Source organism: Phaseolus vulgaris, chromosome 9 (genome assembly GCF_000499845.2).
Source record: "Phaseolus vulgaris cultivar G19833 chromosome 9, P. vulgaris v2.0, whole genome shotgun sequence".
Classification (NCBI taxonomy): Eukaryota; Viridiplantae; Streptophyta; class Magnoliopsida; order Fabales; family Fabaceae; genus Phaseolus; species Phaseolus vulgaris.
The window spans coordinates 35,801,883-35,825,538 of NC_023751.2; the positions used below are offsets into that span (position 1 = coordinate 35,801,883).

A 23,656-nucleotide genomic window follows, 5' to 3' on the forward strand; every position below is an offset into this window, starting at 1 on the left:
AAAAAATGTGGGCGCAACCTATAGGGGACTAACCCATATTCCACCTTCACTTAGAACTTAGGGTTTTTCTTCCTGCACCCTTATAATTTCTTTTTCCACTTCCATAGTATGAAAATAAATTACGTACTCATTCTATAATCTAAAATTATATAATTAAAAATAATGTAATTCTGTTTGAGATTATAAATTATGCAATATTTATTCATAAATCATATTCTATATTATGTAATCTGGTTTCAAAATATGTAATGATAAGAACATGTTAATCATTTCCCTTTCTCCATAAGATGAGAGAAGAAAATAAAGAGTTGGAGGAAGAAATTACCAACTTTTAAGTTGTCCTTTGATAGAATAATATGGGTTTTCAATACAAATACCTAACAACTCTTTCTTTTTTGTTGTTTTTAAACCTTCTTAAGGTTTTACACATCTTAAATAAATCTCACTGGTATATATAATTTGTTCTTACTTTTATAATTTAAACAACATTACTAGCCAATTCAATAACTTAAACATTACTAAATATGAAATACTAAAACAACTGAAGATTAGAAACAGAGAACTAAAATAGCTGGTAATGACATAATCGTCAATCCAATCACCAAAAGATGTAAATCAGAATAATTCTTCGAACAGCCCTTTAAGGGTAGATCAATGAGTTCAAAACTGAGATCCCATCTTTGCATTTCTCATGCTCCTGAAATCAATAAAGGAAAAAAAAAACTTAAAAAAGCATAAATCAAACACGGATCCATACCAACAAGAAGCTTGCCATTTATACTAGTAGTAGATATGAATTAACTCAAGAAAACTCTTCCTCGATATTTGTATTAAATAATAAGATAAATTTTCTAACTGTCATTCGCGGAAAACAGCAGTTCTATTGTCATTGAGCAGCACTAAGGAGAACCATGAATACCAAAACCCAGTTGCAGACTGTTTGTAGTGTTACAGCCACAATGGCCAATATAGTGTGGCATCAAACCCTGAACAAGGGCCGCAATGCTTCTGTCGAAATTGAAATATCTGTTGTTTCGACATTCGTTTCTTATTGAAGTCTGGTTTAATTACTCACTTAAACTAAAAAGATCTCAATTTTGACAACACATAAATTCATCTGGTTCCATTGAGTTTTTGGTTTCATGACCTGATGCACATGCCACATAGAAACCATTTTTTGACTAAACATTTTTCATCAGAATGCACATTTTTCGGGGATTTCAAACTAGTCAATCCTTGTTCCCTAACCAGTGCATACCATCACAAGCATTTTTATTTTTAATTCTTTTGTAGCAAAATTAGACAAAGAACAGCTGCTCTCTTGCGTCTATTCTGTTGCTCATCTATTTTCCAACCAAGGAAACCTCTTTTTGGAGCTTCTGTTGACACCTGAGTTGTAGGTCGTCCCCTCCCTGCCTCTGTTATTTATTTGACTCATGTTTATAGTCATACATTGTATTAATGATGAGTGCATCTACACGAATTTGAGTAGTAATGATGAATATCTGAAGCTTTTTAGTATTTGTTGTGGTTTGAAAATATATCATCAATGTGTCAGGAATTATATGATTCCTATCTATCTAGTATCATTATGTAGCAGTTGCTCCACGATCCTCTAAACTGCTATGCTAGCATTATTGGGGTTTGCCACTCACCACTACACACAAGGTTAACTATTTAAGTACTGGCTACAAACTATGCAGTACCTTGCTCACTTTCCTCAGACATACTAGTAAGCTATGACTTAATGAGCACTACATATCATAGGCTTGAGTAAGAACAAACCTGTGTATGACGATTCAAACACAGCTTTGGTAGAAGGATCAATCTTGAGGTTTCATGGCAGGGAAGAGAAGAACCTCCTGACACCAAAAGAACAGATAGTAAGAACTTGTGAAACTAAAGCAAGCATGGAGGAAGAGCAAGAGCAAGATCCAGAACCTTGATATTCTGTGAATCTGTCAATAACATGGTCAACCGATCAATACCCAAACCCCAACCACCAGTAGGTGGCAAGCCATACTCCAGAGCCATGCAAAATGTTTCATCTAAGGTCATTGCTTCATCATCACCTGATTGCCGATCCTAACACAACAAATAACAGTTGCTACTATTATTTTCTAGAGAGAAAAAAAAAACCATCAATTAGAGCAGTGTTTACATTTGTATTGAATTTTCTTACCTTGAGTTGTTCGGCAAATCTCTGTCGTTGTACTGCAGGGTCATTCAGTTCAGTATTCGCATCGCAAAGCTGAAAAGTAAGAAACAGTAGTCAGAAGAAGCATGATTGCATATTTTTTAAAATAATAATCACCTAAATGTCATGATCTTACCTCATGTTTATTAATAAATAATTCAAAACGTTCGGTCAGGCCTGGCCTTGATCTGTGCCATTTTGCTAAAGGACTCATTATCTCAGGATGGTTTATGATGAATGTAGGATTTACACACGATTCTTCCAAAAAGTGACCCACAAGCTGCAATTTGAAAAAAATATAATTATATTTCCTGCAGACACCTCATAAGAGGCCCAAAATAAGGAATAAAGACTCATGAACAAAATGCATTAATTACAATTGAACATATTTAAAACTAAAAAAAGAGTGAGTAGAAGTAAAATATAAAATGAGAAAAAATAGCTGTTGACAATAATTGTAACGAGCCTCACAAAACCTGCACCTACATTATTGTAGAAATTAATTTTACAATTTACAATATAGAAATATTGGATAGTTATGTTACTAGAATGACTATCCGTTGTTAAAGGAATACTATTATGATTATTGACTGCTTGCAGACTACAATGTCCATAGTTGCTTTTTTACTGAAAATTGCAGTTATATTACTAAAATGGCAAGTTGTTACTTGAGAAAGACTAGAAAGTTTATACAGACTATAGTTCTATATCCCCCATCCTACCTTCATAAATATTTCATGTTCCCGATCATAGCACAGAAAACTTGTGCTTTTATATTTTGTATCCAACATACGAACTCTTGTCATGGTTTTAAATCAGACATTCAACAACACAATAAGTATGACACAATATAACAGGCAAACGGGTCCCTTTAAAATTTGATCCATTATGACTCGGAAGCATCATCTTTTAAATAAAAGAATACTTTAAAAGCAAAGTAGATAATAATAAAGAAAGGGGAGGGAGAAAAAAGAGATTACTTTATCCAACAAACGTGCAGTTGTCTCAGGAGGTGGACATTTGATCTCATACTTCAAGCATGCGTCCTTCAAATATTGATTAGCTTCCTCACTCAACAGGTCTTTGGGAATACTGAGGCCTGCCATCTTCTCTAACTCTTCAATCATGTCAATCCTTCTGTAACAATTAAAAACCAAACCTATCATCCAAAAGTAGAATATAACTATGATGGTTATCAATGACCAGATAATGTACACCATGCACCTGAAAGGTGGAGTAAAATCAATTTCAATAGGTTCCTTGTCAATCCCATCAGCATGATACTTGATTTTATAGCTTCCCTTTGTAAGTTCCTTAACCATACCTGTTTAATGCTTTTCACATGAGATTAAGTAGCTAATTCGATGATAAGATACATGAAAGAAAAGCAATATCAATATGACAGTTAAAAAACATATATTATATTCTTACCACTCAACATTTGCTCTGTTATATCCATTAAGTCATTGTAGTCCTTATAAGCCATATAGAACTCACAAGTAGTAAACTCTGGATTATGAGTCAAATCTATACCCTCGTTCCTAAATTGTTTGCCAATTTCATAAACACGGTCCAGCCCACCAACAACCAACTCCTTGAGATACAGTTCTGGAGCAATCCTCATGAATAGCCTCATGTTAAGGTCATTGTGATGGGTTACAAATGGGCGTGCTGCAGCTCCACCAGCAACCATGTTCATCATAGGTGTTTCAACCTGAAAGTGATGCAATAAGTAGGTGAATGGAAGAAAAGAAACCACAGGATCCAATATCAAAATACGGAGACACAGAACAAACCTCCAAGAAATCAAGGTCATCAAGGAAGCTCCTAATGTAAGAAATGATTTTAGATCTGGTCTTAAATATTTCTCGAACCTCTGGATTAAGCATCAAATCCAAATGGCGTAAGCGATATCTAGTCTCCTACGAAATCAACCATTAATTGGGTAAAACATAGAGTCGGTACATAAATATTGACAGAATGAAACAAAAAGAAGATACAAAAGAAATTTTCTCTACAGATATAGATATAAGTCATCAAAACATGTTTAATTGCAATTTACTGCTTAATTGTACAATCATGGACCAGGCTCTTCTAACCTGAGAAACAATTTTAATTATTGAAACACTAATGGTTCAGACTATTACACATTATTGTTATTTTTTATTAAAAATTCAAAAAGTGAAAGGAGAAACAATTATTCTCCCTCAAGTATGTAAAAGGAACCTCATCATAGACAAAGACCCTCTTAGGTAAAAAATATTTTCATTTTTGCAAGATAATTAGAGAACTTCCTGAAAATCAATATTCCCACAGAAATCAAGATAATCAATCCATTCGTGACCAAGGGCCTTTAAGCTGCAATTAAGTTAGTACATAAGGAGGATAATAAAAATGACAAAAATGGAATAAATAAATAGATAGACATACAGACGTACTTAACAACAACTAAACGTTGCAAGATGAAAAGACAAAAACACATGAATAATAATCACAAGCCTCTAACTCATTTATATTCCTAACCTTAACCCTAACCCCCCAAGGGTAAGGTAAATCGTGAATATTTTTTTCACTTAAACAGGTGCATCCAGCCTATTACTGTTGTCCCAAAGTGGTTCCAACAGGAGAGTATACGGTACAAATGTTTTAAAAGATTAAAAACATTGAAAGTATCTATAAAAGTAAACATTTCACGCCAATGATACCTGATCCTTCAAAACATATATTTCAGGATTCCTGGTACTTCCTGGTACCCATGGATTTCTCTGTAGATCATTAAAGATGTAACAATGTCATTGCATATGGTCATCAAACAACATTAAAAATAAAATAAAATAAAAGTTCCTGACCTTCAAATTCGCATTATCAGCAGCAGCAGCAGACTTTTGCCTTGGCATCATATGCAAACAATGAGACAGCACCACAAAAGTCTTCGGAAAAATACTAAGTTCACCCTTCTTACTTTTTCCTGGATAGTTACAAAATGGAAAACTGAGAAAGTTGTAGATTATAGAGTTAAAGAACTTACATCACAATATAATAATAGTGTAGAATGCATCATAACTATGGGGAATCAGAATAGAAAAATGTATGCTCGATTAGCAAGAATTAGCCCTTTATAATGAATAAAAAGTGAAAGTGTACAACATTCTAAATTTTTCCAATTAGCAAATATTTACAGACTGACTCTTGGGCTTAAAATGGTTCCCAATTGCTCAAAATGAGACACCACTTTCCTAGTCTCGAGACAGAAATAATCTAATAAAATGCAAATAATCGAAACAGGAATTATATCTTTGCTTATTCTTATTTACCTCGACTTAATTCATTTAATGAAATTCTTAGAATCATAATTTCATTTATATGTATTTATTGTTAAGGTCATAGAAATCGAGACAGACCTTATGCATATGAATCATCTATCTATTTATATATATATATTTATTTAAAAGTTTGGCATCACGAACCGGGAAATCCAGTGATACCGACTATGTCACCACGCTTCACATTAGAATGGAATTTGGAAAAGTCAGCCTCATTCAAGTCTGATTTACTGCATTAAAGAAATATCAGCTGTTTCATCTGTCCTACTGAAATAAAACAAGGTAAAAGAAAACGATACTATATAATCATGAAAGAATTTCAAATACTAAAAACTACCTTCGTAAAATGAAAGTACAAACAGCTACATCTAAGTTAGTCAAACATCAAGGTAGCAAGGAATGCCACAGAACATGACTTTGCAATTCATAACCATACCAAACATAGTATAAAGTAACAACCTCCTAAAGTTAAAGTTCCGTTTTTGAATTGTTAGTTACTACTAAATATTTATCCTTTATAACACTAGCACTGTAGCACCTACAAATTCAGTATAAAGAACATACGCTAAAGAGTGTAAAAATTTGCATGACTGGACTTCCAGTAAAGATTATTACAGACTATATGTCATGCATATTATTTCAGATTATTCCTCTAATTTAAACATTTAACAAAAATGATTAATTATGGTCAATACTAAACGGCTCTTTCACCCGATTCAAGAACAACCCTACATGTTCAAGAAGTCTTATATTTCAATTTTATTAATATGAACAAAGTAGAACAACAAAATTGGGTACCTCGCATCAGCCATAACCTGGACCTTGAAACCACCACCATGCAGGTCATAAAAGACAAGCTTAGAACCAGATGTGCGCTTGTGCATGATCCGACCTGAAATGCAGAAACATTAATGAATCAACATACAGCCACAGAAGCAGCAACAGACAACAAACTATCTATGCAGAAACTGCTGACTACCAGACAAAGACGCAGAAACATCCTCAAGGTGCTGCCCTTCACTTAAACCTCCATATTCCTTAATGTATTCATCAAGGGACATAGTGACAAAGAATTTGTGGGGATATGGATTTCTGCCTTCTGCCTTTTGAACTGCAAGATACTTCAGCCTATTCTCAAGGTATTGCTGCAATGGAACGAAATCACCCCAAAAATTACCAAAAGGATGAAACAAACATAGAATGCAATTCACCATATTCCACTTCAGAGACAAAAAAGGAGCCATACAGTCGGGTCCATGCTATCCTCATCAACAACAGGAGCAGATTTGTTATTCTTAGCCCACTGCATTTCAGTTGCCTAAAAGAATAAAATAAAATACATAAAATTCAATACATTAGAAATAAAAAATAAAACTTCATCTATGACAAGAAATTGAAATCCAAAAGCAGAGGATAAATGAAATTCCACAAAATCTTACCTAAACATACAATAACTTGAATTAGTATAGAAAAAGAAAGGCTTAACTGCATATATTACCACTCAATCATCATCTTTTCTGCACATTTTACAGTCAAACTTTTCATTCTTCACGTACATTAATGATCCGTTAAATTTCTAACAAGGTTATAAAATGGCATGAAAAATAAATAAACAAAACGAAGTCAAGGCAACATCGTACAAAAAAATGGTAGCAAAACAGTGATGTTTTGCTGTGTTTTTTTAATCACGCGACATCTCCTTCAGAAATTTAACACATAAGTGATACATGCAAAATTTTATAAGATTGTACAATGCGCGAAAAGACAAAAATTAGATTGCGAAATGCAAAATGATGATACGTAAGTGGAAAACATACAATTAACAGTAATAAAAGAAAAATCTATCGCTGCTGATGGATAGCTACATTGCATAGAGAATTGGTAATAGCATTGGGAATAGCTGAAAAAGAAGTACCATTTTGGCTTTGCTTCCTTTCTTCTTCTCTCTGTTTGTTCTTCAGTTCTCGCTTCAGTGCACTGTGAAAACAAAAGAACAAAAAATAATCAATTCTGGCAATTTGAAATTTGCACTTCGAGTTGCTTATGGTTTCGCCGGCGCCGTTAGACGGCGGCTCCGGCGAAACTTCCATGGGCGGCGAAAGAGTGAGAACAACTTTTGTTAAAACTGAGGTAGATACTGAATGAAAATAATAATTATTTTGGATTATATATTATATATTTTCAATTTTCATTATTAGTTGAACCAAACTAATAATTCAAAGCAGGTTTTAGCAAATTTTAATATAATAATAATAATTAAATGATATAAATATTATTAAATATATGTAATGTCATTATATTACATATTTCTTTAATTTTTTTATATCGGATAAATCAATTACAAACTCTTCCCTTATTTTCTTTCACTCCGCGATGACTTGAAAATAAATAAAAATATAATTTATGACTTTTTAAAATAATTATAGATTTAATTAAAGAAGATTTCCACTATCAAAAACCTTATTGTGGATTATTTTTTTAGTTTAGAATCTGGATAAGAAAAGTTTAAATAATTGAAGAACATTAGAATTAGTATCTAACATAAAAGAAAGAGGAAACAAGAATAAAATAACATGTGTGATGCAATAAAATATTAAAAAAATGAAAAATGGAGAATAATTTGTATATTGTTACTCTTGCTTCAAATATTGATTTTGAAGTAAAAAAATAGAACTTGCATTTGAATGTTTCTATTATAAGTAGACTTGTATCAAAGTATACATAATTTTTTGTATTATATATTAACCAATCACAAATCATATATTAAATTAGAAAGAACTTTTAAGTTACTATATTATAAAAATAATGATAAATTTATCATCGTAAAAATATTTTAGTCTGTTATAATATATTATTTTCTCATGTAAATAAGAGAACACCAAATTAAAATTACATCAATAGAAAAATTAACTCTAAACCTGTAATGAACTTTAAATTAAAAAATATAAATATTTACCTAAATTAAAAGTGGTGATATTTGAAGATGATTGGAACAAATAGCTGCTTATTTGTGCTATTTGTGGTGTGAGTGAGTGTTATTTATAGGTTTTAATTTCTAGGTTTCGTTTTTTATTCCTTTGCTTGGACATGAAGGTTCTAAAACCAGTCAAAGTCGTCATTTTTATTTTATTCTTATGCTTTTACTTGCATATCAAGAACAAGAAAGTTGAATTGATCTAATATAAAATGACTACGATAAGATTTAATAAAGATCATAATCCAAAGAGAAATCCATTATATAGTAAAAAAATTACATAAAAATAGTGACATTTATCTAACACTATACATATAAAAATTAATTGGATTAACTAGTATGGAAGGATGTTGAAATATATTATGGATTACATGTGAAAACATTGCTTAATAATGTTGTGTTACAATATCATCAATTAAGATAGTTTAGAAGAATTTAATATAAGAGATAAAATTGCATATTTTTATAAAAAAAAAAATTTAATCTTTAATGTATGGATAAAAAGATAATTAAGTCTATATTATATCATGTTATTTAATATTTTTTTATTGGATTATGTTTTTCTCATATTAAAGGTTTTATCATATTAAAGGTTTTATATAGATTATATATACAAAATTCTATTGATATAAAATTATTTAATACTTTGTTTAAATAAAAAAATTGACGTAAGTCGTGATGTATAAATATGAGTTTAATATTTTATTTTTAATGCACATCTTTTTTTTTGTTACTGTTTTGTGTTGTTTTTATAAATTAAACTTTTCTACTAATTAGCACATGAGTCTTAAGTTAATTATATGTTATGTTAGGAAAAAAATTATGCAACTTTGTATTTTTAATTTTCCTTTATATATAAAAAAAATGTCATACTTATAAGCAGATTAATTCTTAGTGTGATAATTGTTAAAATGAAATTGTGTTAGGATGCATCATTTATCTCGTGATCTAAGTTAAAAAAAAAATCAAGTCATAATTGTATTAGGCTTATGTTATTACACTCTTACCTAAAAAAAGTTGAGTTGTGATTAGAGTTTTGTATGAACTTCCACATTAAATTAATTTTTTTTCAAGAATCTTTGTTTAGAGGAGTAGTGTGAGTTTTCTTGAGATTGGTAATGTTGGGAAAAATGGGTAATTTTTCCACTAAATCAGAATCCTAAGAGAGCTACCCGACAAATAATATTGAATAAATAAAGCGGAATAATAAAAGAGATAAAGAGAAAAAAAACACACCAGAAAATTGTTAACGGAGTTCGGCCAATTTAGCCTAATCTCCGAGTACAGCAAAAACAGCTTACTTTTATTATTATGGGAGAAGATATTACAAATTGGGATATATAACAGTGAAGGAGGAGAGTTTAATTTATAACCCTCAAACTTCCTTCCCAAACAGTGAACCCACCGATGTGGGACTTGGGATTAAGCCAAAATCAACAAATCTCCACCTTGGCTTAATTTCAAGTCCCACCTAAAACAAATTTTCTCAAAACATAACAAAAACAAACTTTGCCGTGCTTCAAATTTGCGCCTCCGGGCGCCAACTTCAAATGTGCAAGATATTAACCAAGTCTAAACAGTGTTCAAACTTGGTCCTTGTAACCACCTTGGTGAGCATATCTGCAGGATTCTCCGTAGTGTGAATCTTCTGGAGAACAATCTCCTCTTCTTCGAGAATCTCACGCACAAAGTGATAGCGAACATCAATGTGCTTCGTCCGTGCATGAAAGACTTGATTCTTTGCTAAATGAATAGCACTCTGACTGTCAGAATATAACTCAAGTTGTTTCTGACCAACTCCCAAGTCTTTAAGCAACCCATGAAGCCAAATTGTTTCCTTCACAACCTCTGTAATCGCCATATACTCTGCCTCTGTCGTAGACAAAGCCACCATAGACTGTAAGGTAGACTTCCAACTAACTGGCGCTTTTGCTAAAGTGAACAAATAGCCAGTTGTAGACCGTCGCTTATCCAAATCACCTGCATAATCAGAATCACAATATCCAACTATGCATTGACCAAGTGATTCATCTTGCTCAAATGTCAGTCCAACATCTAAGGTATTTTGGAGGTACCGTAGAATCCATCTCACAGCTTGCCAATGACCCTTGCCCGGATCATGCATGTACCTGCTAACAACACTCACAGCCTGTGAAATATCTGGTCTTGTACACACCATTGCATACATCAAGCTTCCAACTACATTTGCATATGGGACTTTGGCCATGTATTCTCGTTCTTCATCAGTCGTCGGAGATAAACGACTACTCAATTTCAAATGAGGAGCAAGTGGGGTACTTACAAGTTTTGTATCTTCGTATATACCAAAACGTTGTAGTACCTTCTGCAAATACTGCTTCTGTGACAACCAAAGTTTTCCCCTCTCTCTGTCCCTGTTTATCTCCATGCCGAGAATCTTCTTGGCTTCCCCCAAATCCTTCATCTCGAACTCTTTACTCAACTGAGCCTTTAACCTGTCAATCTCAACTTGGCTCTTTGCTGCAATCAACATATCATCAACATATAAGAGTAAGTAAATGTAGGAACCATCTTCAAGTCTGCGCAAATACACACAGTGATCATATTTGCTTCTCTTGTACTTTTGATCCTTCATGAACTTATCAAATCGTTTGTACCACTGTCTTGGAGATTGTTTCAGTCCATACAACGATTTGCTAAGTTTACAAACCCAATCTTCTTTACCATCAACCTTGTATCCTTCTGGTTGAGTCGTATAGATTTCCTCATTCAAATCACCGTGTAGGAACGCGGTCTTTACATCAAGTTGAGCAAGCTCCAGATTCAACTGTGCTACCAAGGCCAACAAAATTCGAATGGAGGAATGTTTAACAACTGGGGAAAATACCTCATTATAATCAATTCCCTCCCTCTGAGCAAAGCCTTTAGCAACCAACCTTGCCTTGTAGCGAACATCTTTTTTATTAGGAAATCCTTCTTTCTTTGCAAATACCCATTTGCACCCAATTGCCTTCTTACCTTTTGGTAATTGTGCCAGCTTCCACGTTTTGTTCTTCTTCAAAGACTGCATCTCCTCTTCCATCGCACCTGCCCAATTACCACTCTCTGAACTCAGAATGGCTTCTGGGTAAGTGGATGGAATGTCATCAACAACTAGAAGTGCATAGGCAACCATATCCATGAAACGAGCAGGCTTCTGAATATCTCGTCTTTGTCTTCTAACTGCAATTGGCACTGATTGCTGTAGAGATTCTTGGGTAGGAACCGCTTCCTCATCTGACTCTTCTTCTGCCATAGGAGAGTCACTTGTGGTATTTCGTGTTGAGATCACCACTGTCGGCTCAAACTCCACCTGCTTCCGGGCACACTCCACCTGTTGTGGAGTACTATCAGCTCCTTCTGGATTTACCTTCTTTAACATGGCAGATTCATCAAAGGTAACATCTCTGCTGATAATCGTCTTCTTTGCCTCTAGACACCACAAACGGTATCCCTTCACTCCAGGACTAAAGCCCATGAAAAGAGCCTTCTTTGCCCGTGGATCCAACTTTGATTCAATCACATGATAATATGCAATAGAACCAAAAACATGCAAAGAATCATAATCAGTTGCAGGTTTTCCAGACCATACCTCTAACAGGGTTTTGCCATTTATAGTAGATGATGGCAAACGATTGACGAGATGTTGAGCGTATGTCACAGCCTCAGCCCAAAACTCTCTGCCTAACTCAGCATTAGACAACATACGACAAACTTTCTCCACAAGTGTCTTGTTCATATGCTCTGAAACCCCATTCTGTTGTGGTGTTTTTCTAACAGTGAAGTGTCGAACTATGCCACAATCTTGGCATACCTTCAGGAACGGATCACTCTTGTATTCTCCTCCATTGTCTGTTCGGAGAACCTTAATCTTCCTTCCTGTCTGATTTTCAACTTGAGCTTTCCACTTAAGGAAAATTTCAAGCACATCATTTTTGTTTTTCATAGTAAACACCCAAACTCTCCTGGAAATATCATCAACAAAAGTGACAAAATAATGCCTACCTCCGATTGACAGAGTCTTGGCAAGTCCCCACACATCTGAATGCACATAATCCAGAATACCCTTGGTATTGTGAATTGCAGTGCCAAACTTCACTCTTCGTTGTTTTCCCAGAACACAATGCTCACAAAATTCAAGTTTGCAAGCCTTCGTACCTTTCAACAATCCCTGCTTGGTAAGAATTTGCAAGGATTTCTCTCCAGCATGTCCCAACCTCATATGCCACAACTTCATTGCCTCAACATCCTTCTTAGAGCTAGAAGTTGTTGTCACTACTGTCCCCACCACTGTACTACCTTGGTAGTAATACAAATTGTTCTTCATCACGCCTTTCAACATCACCAATGCTCCTGAAGTTGCTTTAAGAATTCCATCTCGCATCGTCACAACTAGGCCTTTAGATTCTAAAGCCCCCAATGAGATAAGATTCTTCTTCAACTTTGGCACATACCGTACATCCCGCAAAATTATGGTGGATCCATCATGATTCCGCAACTTGATTGAACCTATCCCAGCTGTCTTACATGGATTATCATTACCCATGTAAACAATCCCGCCATCACGTTCTTGAAATTCAAAGAACCATTCCCGAATGGGACACATATGATAGGTACAACCTGAATCCAATATCCACTCATTTGGATACGATGATGCTGAAAGCAAGACAATTAAAGAGATATCTGATTCCACATCACTTTTGCATTCTGCAACATTTGCATCTTGCGGAACCTTCCCTTTCTTCTGCAGTTTTGGACAATCTTTCTCCTCTACCTCTTTTGGTTTCTCTCCTTCAATAGCAATATCAAGACCCTGCTGAAAAAGAGAGTCCAAGATCTCTCCTTTCCACATGCCAAAATGTCCAGTGCCATCAAATATTTCCATCGCCAATTTCAAGGTGGACATGGGAACCTCGACCATGATGACGAGGAGCCCGACACTCTAGATACATCCTTCGCTTCTTCTTCTTGATTTGCCATTACAAACTCAAAATATAATATTCAATATTACAAATAATTTCAAACAACCCAAGGGCGAACCTTCGGCTCTTGATACCACTTGTTGGAAAAAACGGGTAATTTTCCCACTAAAACAGAACCCTAACAGAGCTACCCGACAAATAATATTGAATAAATAAAGCGGAATAATAAAAGAGATAAAGAGAAAAAACTAGAAAATTGTTAACGGAGTTCGGCCAATTTAGCCTAATCTCTGAGCACAGCAAAAACAGTTCACTTTTATTATTATGGAAGAAGATATTACAAATTGGGATATATAACAGTGAAGAAGGAGAGTTTAATTTATAACTCTCAAACCTCCTTCCCAAACAATGAACCCACCGATGTGGGACTTGGGATTAAGCCAAAATCAACAGGCAAGCGTAATGACGTCGGAAGAAAGGAAGGTGAAGGTTGAGAAGTTTGATGACAAAGACTTTGCATGTTGGAAGCTCCATATGAAGGACCTTTTGTATCAAAATAAGTTGTATCATCCCTTAACTAGGCATAAGCTAAACGAGCAGTTAGATTGGGAGTTTCTAAGTCAGTACACGCTCAGTATTATTCTATTCACATTGGTCAAGAATGTTACATTCAATGTTTTGAACAAGAAGACAACTCTAGTGTTATCAAATATGTACACAAAATCATCTACAACCAACAAAGTGTATTTGATACGTAGGCTAGTAAATCTCATAATGACCATAGGTAATTTGATTACTAATCACGTTAATGAATTTAACACAATTATTGTCCAACTGTCATTGGTGTAGATCAATTTTGATGATGAGGTTGAAGCTTGATGGCATTTGACTTGATCTTAAACGAAGATGTTCACATGAGAGTTTTGATTCTAGCTCAATGTTGAGTATTGAAGATAGAGAAAGAAGTAGCAGAAAAGTCAAAATCATGGTCGAAACATATCAAAATCTAGAGGGAGAACACAGATAAAAGTTTTGAAGGATATTAGTTGTTGGAATTGTCAAAACAAAGGATCATTTTGCCAATCAATGTAAGATTTCAAAAAAGAAAAGCAACAAAAATAAGAAGCAAATTAATTATGAATCAACAAATGCAACAACTTATCAAATTGTAGATACATTAACTTGTAGTTTAGATAAGCTTGTCCACTCATGTGTTATGAACTCACGTGCGTATTTTCACACTACACCTTCCTTAGAACTATTATCTAACTATGTTTACGGAAAGTTTGACAATACTATTTTGCATTTTGAGACATACCCATAACTTAAAAGAAAAATTTAATACCTATAGGACAATTTGATTATGAGGAGCATTACATAAAAATAAAGTACTTTGTCAAACCACATTAACTTCTTCTATTATTTTCTCTCTCAATTTTTCTATTACTTTGATCCTAATAATTAGTATGATGATTGAGGTCACGAATTTCATTCCTAATTATTGAGGGAGATATTGTTACAAGTTGTATAATAAATTTAAAAAATAAAACATGCAAAAAAAAATCTCTTTATATATTGTTATAAATACAAACAAACTTTTAAACTATATAGCGTGATATTTATTTCATGGTAATAACATTAAAATTGTATGAAATATATAATAAAAAATAAAACTATTATATTCTTTAATTAGAATCATGTGCATATAATAACTAGATGAAAAGATTTATGATTTGGTGTTTCACAAGAGGGATGAGATGAGAGCATAGGAGTCACTCCTTTCCCTACAACTCATCTTCTCTATCTTCATTTTCTCCACACATTCCATTCTCTGCACTCAAAATCAACCAATCCCTCATTCTCATCCTTATGCCAAAACTTCAAACTCTAAACCCTCAAAACTCTTCTTCTCTTGCCATTGCACTTGCTGCTGCCAATGGAGGGTACCCTCTTCCCCAATCGCCCAGTTTTACCTGCTCCTGCACCTGCACCAAAATCAACCCAGCAACCTTCAAAATTCAAGCCAACTTTTTTACCTCCACAATCTCCACCACCACCTCCTCCTTCTTTCCAATTGGATTCCCTTCTCCAACATCTTCAGCATCTCTCTTCAGTTCCCATCACCACTCCCACGCTCACCCTTGTGCCTCTTTCTGAGGATAACAGCATCCATTTTAACAACTCCCTTCATTCAAAGCACCCCTCTTTAGCTTCTGGCCCCGTAGTTGACCAGGACCGGGTTCATGATGCAAAGTTTGGATTTTTATCCGACAAGGGTAAGTTGCTGCTCAATTCAATTGTTGGGTCACCTTTGCATGAATTGAATGGTTTTTTCAACTCTGTTGAGTTTGAATTGCTTGAGGTTGATTTTCTCAGCCTGTTGAAAGCTTTGGACCTTTCTGGAAACTGGGAGAGGGCTCTTTTGCTGTTTGAATGGGGTTGGTTGCATTTTGGGAGTGAGCAAAATTTGAGGTTGGACAATCAGGTTGTTGAATTGATGATTCGGATATTGGGGCGAGAGTCACAGCATACTATTGCGTCCAAGTTGTTTGATTTAATTCCTGTTGAGCAATACTCACTTGATGTCCGGGCTTACACCACTGTTCTTCATGCTTATGCTCGCACTGGCAAGCATAAACGTGCTATTGAGTTGTTTGAAAAGATGAATGAGTTCGGTCTCGGTCCAACTTTGGTCACTTACAATGTTATGCTTGATGTTTATGGCAAAATGGGTCGTTCTTGGAGTAGAATCTTGGAGTTGTTGGATGAGATGAGGAGTAAAGGGCTTGAGTTTGATGAGTTTACCTGCAGCACTGTGATTTCTGCTTGTGGGAGAGAGGGTATGCTAGATGAAGCTAGGAAGTTTTTCGCTGAATTGAAATTGAAGGGCTATAAACCAGGAACTGTTACGTATAATTCTATGCTGCAGGTTTTTGGAAAGGCTGGAGTATACACTGAGGCTTTGAGCATCTTGAAAGAAATGGAGGATAATAACTGCCCTGCTGATTCTGTCACCTACAATGAGCTCGCGGCAACATATGTAAGAGCTGGGTTTCTCGACCAAGGGAAGGCTGTGATAGATACAATGACAAGCAAGGGGGTAATGCCAAATGCTATTACTTATACAACTGTAATAGATGCTTATGGTAAGGCTGGAAGGGAGGATGAGGCTTTAAGGTTGTTCAGCCAGATGAAGGATTTGGGTTGTGCTCCCAATGTATACACTTACAACTCTGTTCTTGCCATGCTAGGCAAGAAGTCAAGAACAGAAGATGTTATTAAGGTTCTCTCTGAGATGAAATTGAGTGGATGTGCTCCTAATCGCGCTACATGGAACACAATGCTTGCTGTATGCAGTGAGGAGGGGAAGCACAGTTATGTTAATAGGGTCTTAAGGGAAATGAAAAACTGTGGATTTGAGCCTGACAAAGACACATTCAATACATTGATTAGTGCATATGCTCGGTGTGGATCTGAAGTTGATTCTGCAAAAATGTATGGGGAAATGATTAAAGCAGGCTTTACACCATGTGTAACAACTTATAATTCTCTTCTAAATGCCCTTGCTCGGCTAGGCAATTGGAAAGCAGCAGAATCAGTGATTATAGACATGCGGAGTAAGGGCTTCAAGCCTAATGAGACTTCATACTCACTGTTACTCCATTGTTATTCCAAGGCTGGGAATGTCAAGGGGATAGAGGCGATTGAGAAAGAAATTTATGAGGGTCATGTCTTTCCTAGTTGGATTCTTTTGAGAACCCTTGTCCTATCAAACCACAAGTGCAGACACGTTAAGGGAATGGAAAGGGCATTTGATCAATTGCAAAAGTATGGATACAAACCTGATTTGGTTGTCATTAACTCCATGCTTTCCATGTTTTCCCGGAACAAGATGTTTTCGAAAGCCCACGAAATGATGCATTTTATCCATGAAAATGGATTGCAGCCAAATCTTTTTACCTATAACTGCTTGATGGATTTGTATGTCCGAGAGGATGAGTGTTGGAAAGCAGAAGAAATACTCAAGGGAATTCAAAACTCTGGTCCAGAGCCAGATGCTGTGTCTTATAATACTGTTATCAAGGGGTTTTGTAGAAAAGGGCTAATGCAGGAGGCTATAAGAGTTCTCTCAGAGATGACCACTAAGGGGATTCAACCAACAGTAGTTTCATACAATACTTTCTTGTCAGGCTATGCAGGGATGCAGTTGTTTGATGAAGCAATTGAAGTCATTAGATTTATGATTGAGCACAATTGCAGGCCCAATGAACTAACTTACAAGATTGTAGTTGATGGTTATTGCAAAGCAGGGAAGCATGAGCAAGCGATGGACTTTGTCTCTAAGATTAAGGAGATTGATATCTCTTTTGATGATCGTTCTGTTAAAAGACTAGATTCTTGTATTAGGGAGAGAATGGGGTCTGTTTTGTGAACTATCCTTTTGGGCTTCCTTTTTCTTTAATTTTTTATATGTATAGTTAGTTCCCCTGCTATCAATTGTTGCAATTCTTTAGCATGGATCACATCTAGTCAAGTAGTTCTATAAGCTTAATAGCTTTGTCAATGCATAAAGTTATAAGTATACTAAATCTACCTACCGGGAGTAAGTCCTCTTGCTTGATTAAATAACTGCAAGTTCTAACTTTTGATGCAAGAAAGTTTTCTGAATCAGTCATATGCTTGCTGTTGTGGATTTTTTTTCCAAGAAAATTTCTTAGATTACAAGGGTGTCTTTGAGACCCTTTTCTCTTTTTTGTTCAAAACCAAAAGAAATATTATTGTTCAGCTGTTAATTTCTCATTTAAAATCTAATAAATTTTTGAAAGTGGTGAATTTGAAGAATATGCAAATTTGGAATTAAATCTTGAATATAAAGAGTGTTGTTTGTGGTGATTGATGACAGATAATTAATAACCAGAGATAAGGAAATGCAAATGGAAGTCTACCATTTTTCTCTGCAAATAATGAATTGATTATTTTATATTAGATATTTTTATATGTGTGTGTCCATATATGTAATTGTGTTAATTGTTAATAGAAATTGTGCCTAATTAAAACCTTCTATACATAAAACAAGCATTAGACAATATAAGGTAATACACAATTAATGAAGAAAATATTGAAACATGATTGATCTTCTTTTAAAAAAAATAATCCTTAAATGAGATAAGATTACTCAAATTAATCATTTGTTTGAAACATCTTTGGACACTAAAATTTTTGTACTTATGCTTATTATATTTGAATGAATATTTATAAACCCTAAATATTTGTAACATCTCTTTTTTACATATATAAATTAATATACCTTAACAAATAAATCTCTTATATGAAGCCTAATAAAATGGAAACATATATTCTATCATGGTCTATTTAGCCTCTTTTTGTAGAGGTTGCTTACCATTTCATTCACCACATGGGCATCAAGCATGATCAAAAACCATATTTTAAATGATCTAACCATCTACAATGCAATATCATGTCGTATACTATTAGGAAGTAGACTTTGACACAATAGACTCAACAAATACTCGTTAGGATATGTTCGAAAATGATTTTGATACCATGTTAAGAAGTGGATTTTAAGTTTAACTTAAAATCATAAAACTAGCTTATAAGGTAAGGTTTCCTTCCACTTATATACTATGAAATGTTCTGATATCTAGTTGATATGGAATCTCCAACATATTATTTCATAAATTGTATTTAAAATTATGTATTTGTACATATGAATTTATAAAATCATGGGACAAAATAAAACATTGTTTATAAGATAAAATACACATTCTTAAATAAGATAACAAGTTATTAAATTATCCATATATCACATCACCATATTAACTTATCTAATATTAAAAAAATGTTAACACTGAAATAATATAGACAAAAGTTTTTGAAAAAAAAAGTGATATAAATGTGTATCTAAAATTGAAATTAGGTCTCTTGATGGTGCTATCTTTTTCATAAGTACTAAGAAACTTTCCACTTCACCAAAAAGTACACATTCTACCAAGAACATTGCTTCTTCAAAATGGCTTTTCCTTTATAAGCACTGAAACAATGGACAGTAGAAAGATGTTAACGTGATTCTCATTTTAAGAGAAAAAGTACCAAAAAAAATCTAAGCATTGAAAGCAAAACTCAAAAGAGTAGTAAATGTTGAACTCACCACATCTTCAGTATCCATCATCATAGACTCAGCTGTTACTTTCTTCACTGAATTTTCTCCAAACCAACCCACTTATACTGAGACAAGGGAAAAGCTCAAAAAAAGTGCTTTTGCGCTAAGCACAACACAACTTAGTAGAAAGCCACGTCATGACATTCTTTTAAACGTTACGGAACAACAAAGGAAAATAATGGTTTGAAAACCCTACATACCCACCCAACTGTTCAACTTAATAATATTCTAATAAATAATTAATTAATTGTTTATCTATAACTATTAAAAGAAAATTCATTTTATAAATGTTGTGTGTACCTTATTAATTATACCTTTATCAGTATAATTTATCTATTATTTTATCTTTAACAATTAACTGTTTTTTTAATTCAATTAACTATTTATAAAAAAAATACCTATAATAAAATTATTCATTTTATAATTATTTTTGTGAACGTATATTTTTTATAAAATTTAATAACTTTTTTTAATTTGTTGCTATTAATAAAAGAGGGACATACATGTGTGTTTCTCTTAGTGTATATTGAGAGAATGTACATTTAATAATTTTATTTTACTTTTAATTATCTTATAATATAATAGTTATAAAATAATAATATATAAAGATGACGGTTATTTTAGTCTTAAAACGATAATTTTCTAACCGTTGTTTTTCAGTGTATAGTTTATTCTCTTTTAGCAAAGAAGACGACTATTTAGTCGTCATGTTAAATTTAGTTTAAAACAACGACTATGGTAAAAGTCGTCGTTTTATTCCCTTTAATTAATAACCTTTACAAAAAATTACAATTATTCATGTTTTTTGAATGAGAAAAAACATGGTGTCCTAATCTCAGCACACATGGTGCCCTAATCTTAGCAACAGTGGTGATGAAGAGTAGCAACGACAAACAACAGTGGCTAGCAGTGGCAAAGAACCAATGGAGTCATAGAAAACAACCAATGAAGACAACAATGGTGGAAGACAATGAAATAGTAGGTAATGAAAACCTTCACCAATAATGGAGGATAGAAACGAATAAGAGAAACTAAAAAAAAAACAAATAAGCAATGGTGAGCGAATGAAAAAACTTACACAATGGCAAAGAGATCAAAGAAGCAGAGAGAGCACGAGGCAAAGAAGGAAGACAAAGCACGAGAAGATAAAGAAAATACGAAAGCGTAAGTGGCGTGCTACGAATTAGGGTAATAAAATGAGTGTAAAACGGTGACTGTGAGGTAAATCTGTTGTTCTAGACCAAAGCGCTTGGTCTACAAAGACGACTATTAGTGGTAGCCGGTCTTAGAGCAAGTGCTTACTCCTTTGTAGAGAATTTATTTATAGTGTTTAGTCATGGACCCTTTGTTGTGATGAACCGATGTATCAAATATTAGTGTTAATTGATTTATAGGGAGGTATATTTGGATAATATCTTCAATAAATAAGTGTCAGTTTATTTATCAGGATGTCGCCTGGATTTGATGGGATATAACCTTGTTTCGTAGGGGTTTCCTTAACTGTCATAAATGTCATTTACTGAGTGCCTTGAATGTATTTTATCATATATTAATTAAAAATTATTATAAATTTATAATATAATAATATTATATCAAATACACAAATATGATTATCGTTAATCTATACCTATATATAAAAGGGATTCTTCACTTTAACTGCTCTAAATTGTTTTCCTACTTTATCCTTGCTTAATATTTTGTTTTATCAATTTATTTTGGTTATTTGGACATTTTGGATTCTCCACTTTAACTGCTCTAAATTGTTTTCCTATTTTATCCTTACTTAATATTTTGTTTTATCAATTTATTTTGGTTATTTGGACATTTTATAATTTTAGAAGTTAATAACACAGTTTTTAATTTTATTTTATTTGTTCTCACTACTTAACTGACAGGAAAGTGGAGAGATTGGTACGTTAATTTATTTTTGTTCTCACTTAAGTGTTGGAGATCCCACATCGACTAGAGATTAGAGCATTTCATTGTATATAAGTGGGTGCAAACCTCAACCCTATGAGCCGGTTTTATGGGGTTGAGTTAGGCTTAAAGTCCACTTCGTAACCTGGTATCAGAGCCAGGTTCGAGCCTATCCTAGCGAGTGTTTGTGTTGGGCCTATCGTGCCATCCGCTATCGGGCCGCTATCGAACCACCCAAAATATATAGTCCCACGCACGAGTTGACAGTCTCGGCGTGAGGGGGTGTGTTGGAGATCTCACATCGACTAGAGATTAGAGCATTTCACTTGTATGTAAGAGAAGAGTGGAGAGAGAGGGGTGAAATATGGGTTTATGCACGGTTACTTTTTTTAGGCAAAAAAAATTATATATAAGAAAACTATGAGAGAGGAAGAATATAGAAACATCTTAAAAACTATTGTCTGATGCTATTTGATATTCTTTCCACGAGTCCCAAGTGCGCGCAAATTCAATTTTGGTATTCTTTCAACAAATTCAATTTTGGTGCGTTTTCTTTCATATTTCTCAAATACAAGAGGAAGAAGGAGATAGAGAAGAAGAAATCGAGAAGTTCCAAACTGTGATGCTCAGCGTGAGCAAACGCCTTCATTGTTGACCCTTCTAACATCTAAATGCAAGCGCACACAGTCTTCCTTGGCTGCCACTATGTCTCCCGCCTCCTCAAAATTCTAATTTTGAGATTCTGACCATGTATTCCGTCTCCTTAATGCTTCAAAAACTCTAATTTTTAGATTCTGAAATGTGTATTGCTAATTTTCTTCATATTTAATCTCTTTTATTTATCTTATTTTTCTTTTCCTATTTCTTTAATGTATACATTTTATTTTTTTTCCAATAGAGATGTTTAGTTTATTTTATAAATTAATAACTTCAATTTCTTTACTCATTAAGAATCACATTATTAAAATAATATTACATTTATTACGAAGTGGACTTTAAGCCCAACTCAACCCCATAAAACCGGCTCATAGGGTTGAGGTTTGCACCACTTATATACAATGAAAGGCTCTAATCTCTAGTCGATGTGGGATCTCCAACAACATTTGATTTATTGTGATAAAAAATATAATTATTTAATTATTTTAAACATATTTAATTAAAAATATATATCTATACCTATATATAAAGGGATTATCCTTTTTAACCGCTCTTAATTTTTTCTCTATTTTATCCTTATATAAATATTTGATTATATTATAGACATTGTTGTCATTTCTTATTTTCTCTAAAATATGTAATATATGTGGAGGAACAATTTTAAATTGAAATAGAGGTTGGAGACTTTTTTGAATTGAAAAAGTGGTTACTTTTCAAACAGTTGCATAGAAAGAAGAATGTCTCTTCAAATTTGAGAGAAAGAAAAATATTAGTGGAAATACTGGAGAAGATGAACGGTTTTGAATTGCAAAAGTGGTTAATGTGTGTAACATTCTTAGGAAATAAAATTTGTAAAGAATAAAACACTTAGAATGATGATCAATTACTCGCATTGGTTAAGCCAATTCACACAAAGTATAATAATTTTACATAATAATGATAATGTCATTTTTTATTTATAATATACTATAAATTTATATTATTAAGATAAATGTGCAAATAATAATATTATTTATTCAAATTTTAATATTAAACATAAATATATATAAATAAATAAAAAATGCGAATACACAAACGCGTCGCTTGTATAAATAATATGGATTCTTAGGGAGATATATGTGTTGAAAATAGTCTTATATCCATAATGATTTTATACAATAATTTTAATTTTCTGTATTTTTTATTACATCAACGTTATGATTTTATTTATTTTATTTTCCTTTTTTTTTTCTTTCATTATTATATATTCCTTTGTACAAAATTTTAATGAACACTTAAGAATGAAGTGACGGAAGTAAAGTGAAGTAAACCGTTAAATTCTATTGCACTCAATGATTTTTTTACCTGCATTTAATCAATTTTTAAAATTGTTTTTTATTCTTAAATTGAAAAATACATTATATAATGAAATACACTCTCAATTTTTACCTTTTCTATAGAATATTTTAGATCATATATTAAATTAAA

The 23,656-nt window shown here is 33.3% G+C and overlaps 2 protein-coding genes across 5 annotated transcripts; one reads left to right on the forward strand and one right to left on the reverse strand.

Annotated features, from left to right (window-relative positions):
• Positions 1-321: 321 nt before the first annotated feature.
• On the reverse strand, positions 322-8,532 carry LOC137822031 (lysine--tRNA ligase, cytoplasmic-like). 4 transcript variants are annotated; one of them, XM_068626911.1, is made up of 17 exons: positions 8,477-8,532; positions 7,436-7,497; positions 6,767-6,838; positions 6,500-6,665; positions 6,319-6,412; positions 5,665-5,750; positions 5,047-5,165; positions 4,903-4,962; positions 3,994-4,119; positions 3,629-3,911; positions 3,422-3,521; positions 3,178-3,334; positions 2,334-2,477; positions 2,183-2,251; positions 1,942-2,085; positions 1,786-1,862; positions 322-697 (listed from the first exon to the last, which is right to left on the reverse strand). In XM_068626911.1, the coding sequence occupies exons 2-16, from the start codon at positions 7,436-7,438 to the stop codon at positions 1,824-1,826; spliced, it is 1,662 nt and encodes a 553-aa protein (XP_068483012.1). In that variant the 5' UTR covers positions 7,439-7,497; positions 8,477-8,532; the 3' UTR covers positions 322-697; positions 1,786-1,823. The 4 variants fall into 4 exon arrangements, with proteins under 4 accessions (XP_068483012.1, XP_068483014.1, XP_068483015.1 ...); XM_068626913.1 differs by having other exon boundaries at positions 5,059-5,165; positions 8,477-8,522; XM_068626914.1 differs by lacking the exon at positions 8,477-8,532 and having other exon boundaries at positions 5,059-5,165; positions 7,436-7,657.
• Positions 8,533-15,147: 6,615 nt separating this feature from the next.
• On the forward strand, positions 15,148-18,063 carry LOC137820688 (pentatricopeptide repeat-containing protein At2g18940, chloroplastic). The gene has a single exon (XM_068624872.1). It carries the CDS (start codon positions 15,371-15,373, stop codon positions 17,864-17,866), a length of 2,496 nt encoding a protein of 831 aa, XP_068480973.1. The 5' UTR covers positions 15,148-15,370; the 3' UTR covers positions 17,867-18,063.
• The last annotated feature ends 5,593 nt before the right edge of the window (positions 18,064-23,656 follow it).

Excerpts from the sequence above, each read along its gene's own strand:
- LOC137822031 (XM_068626915.1), bottom strand. The coding sequence starts at position 7,610 with ATGGAAGTTTCGCCGGAGCCGCCGTCTAACGGCGCCGGCGAAACCATA. Across the intron at positions 5,166-5,664 it reads CGGTATCACTGGATTTCCCG|GAAAAAGTAAGAAGGGTGAA; the intron begins GTTCGTGATGCC and ends GTAACTATCCAG. Across the intron at positions 2,252-2,333 it reads TATTTATTAATAAACATGAG|CTTTGCGATGCGAATACTGA; the intron begins GTAAGATCATGA and ends CTTACTTTTCAG.
- LOC137820688 (XM_068624872.1), top strand. The coding sequence starts at position 15,371 with ATGGAGGGTACCCTCTTCCCCAATCGCCCAGTTTTACCTGCTCCTGCA.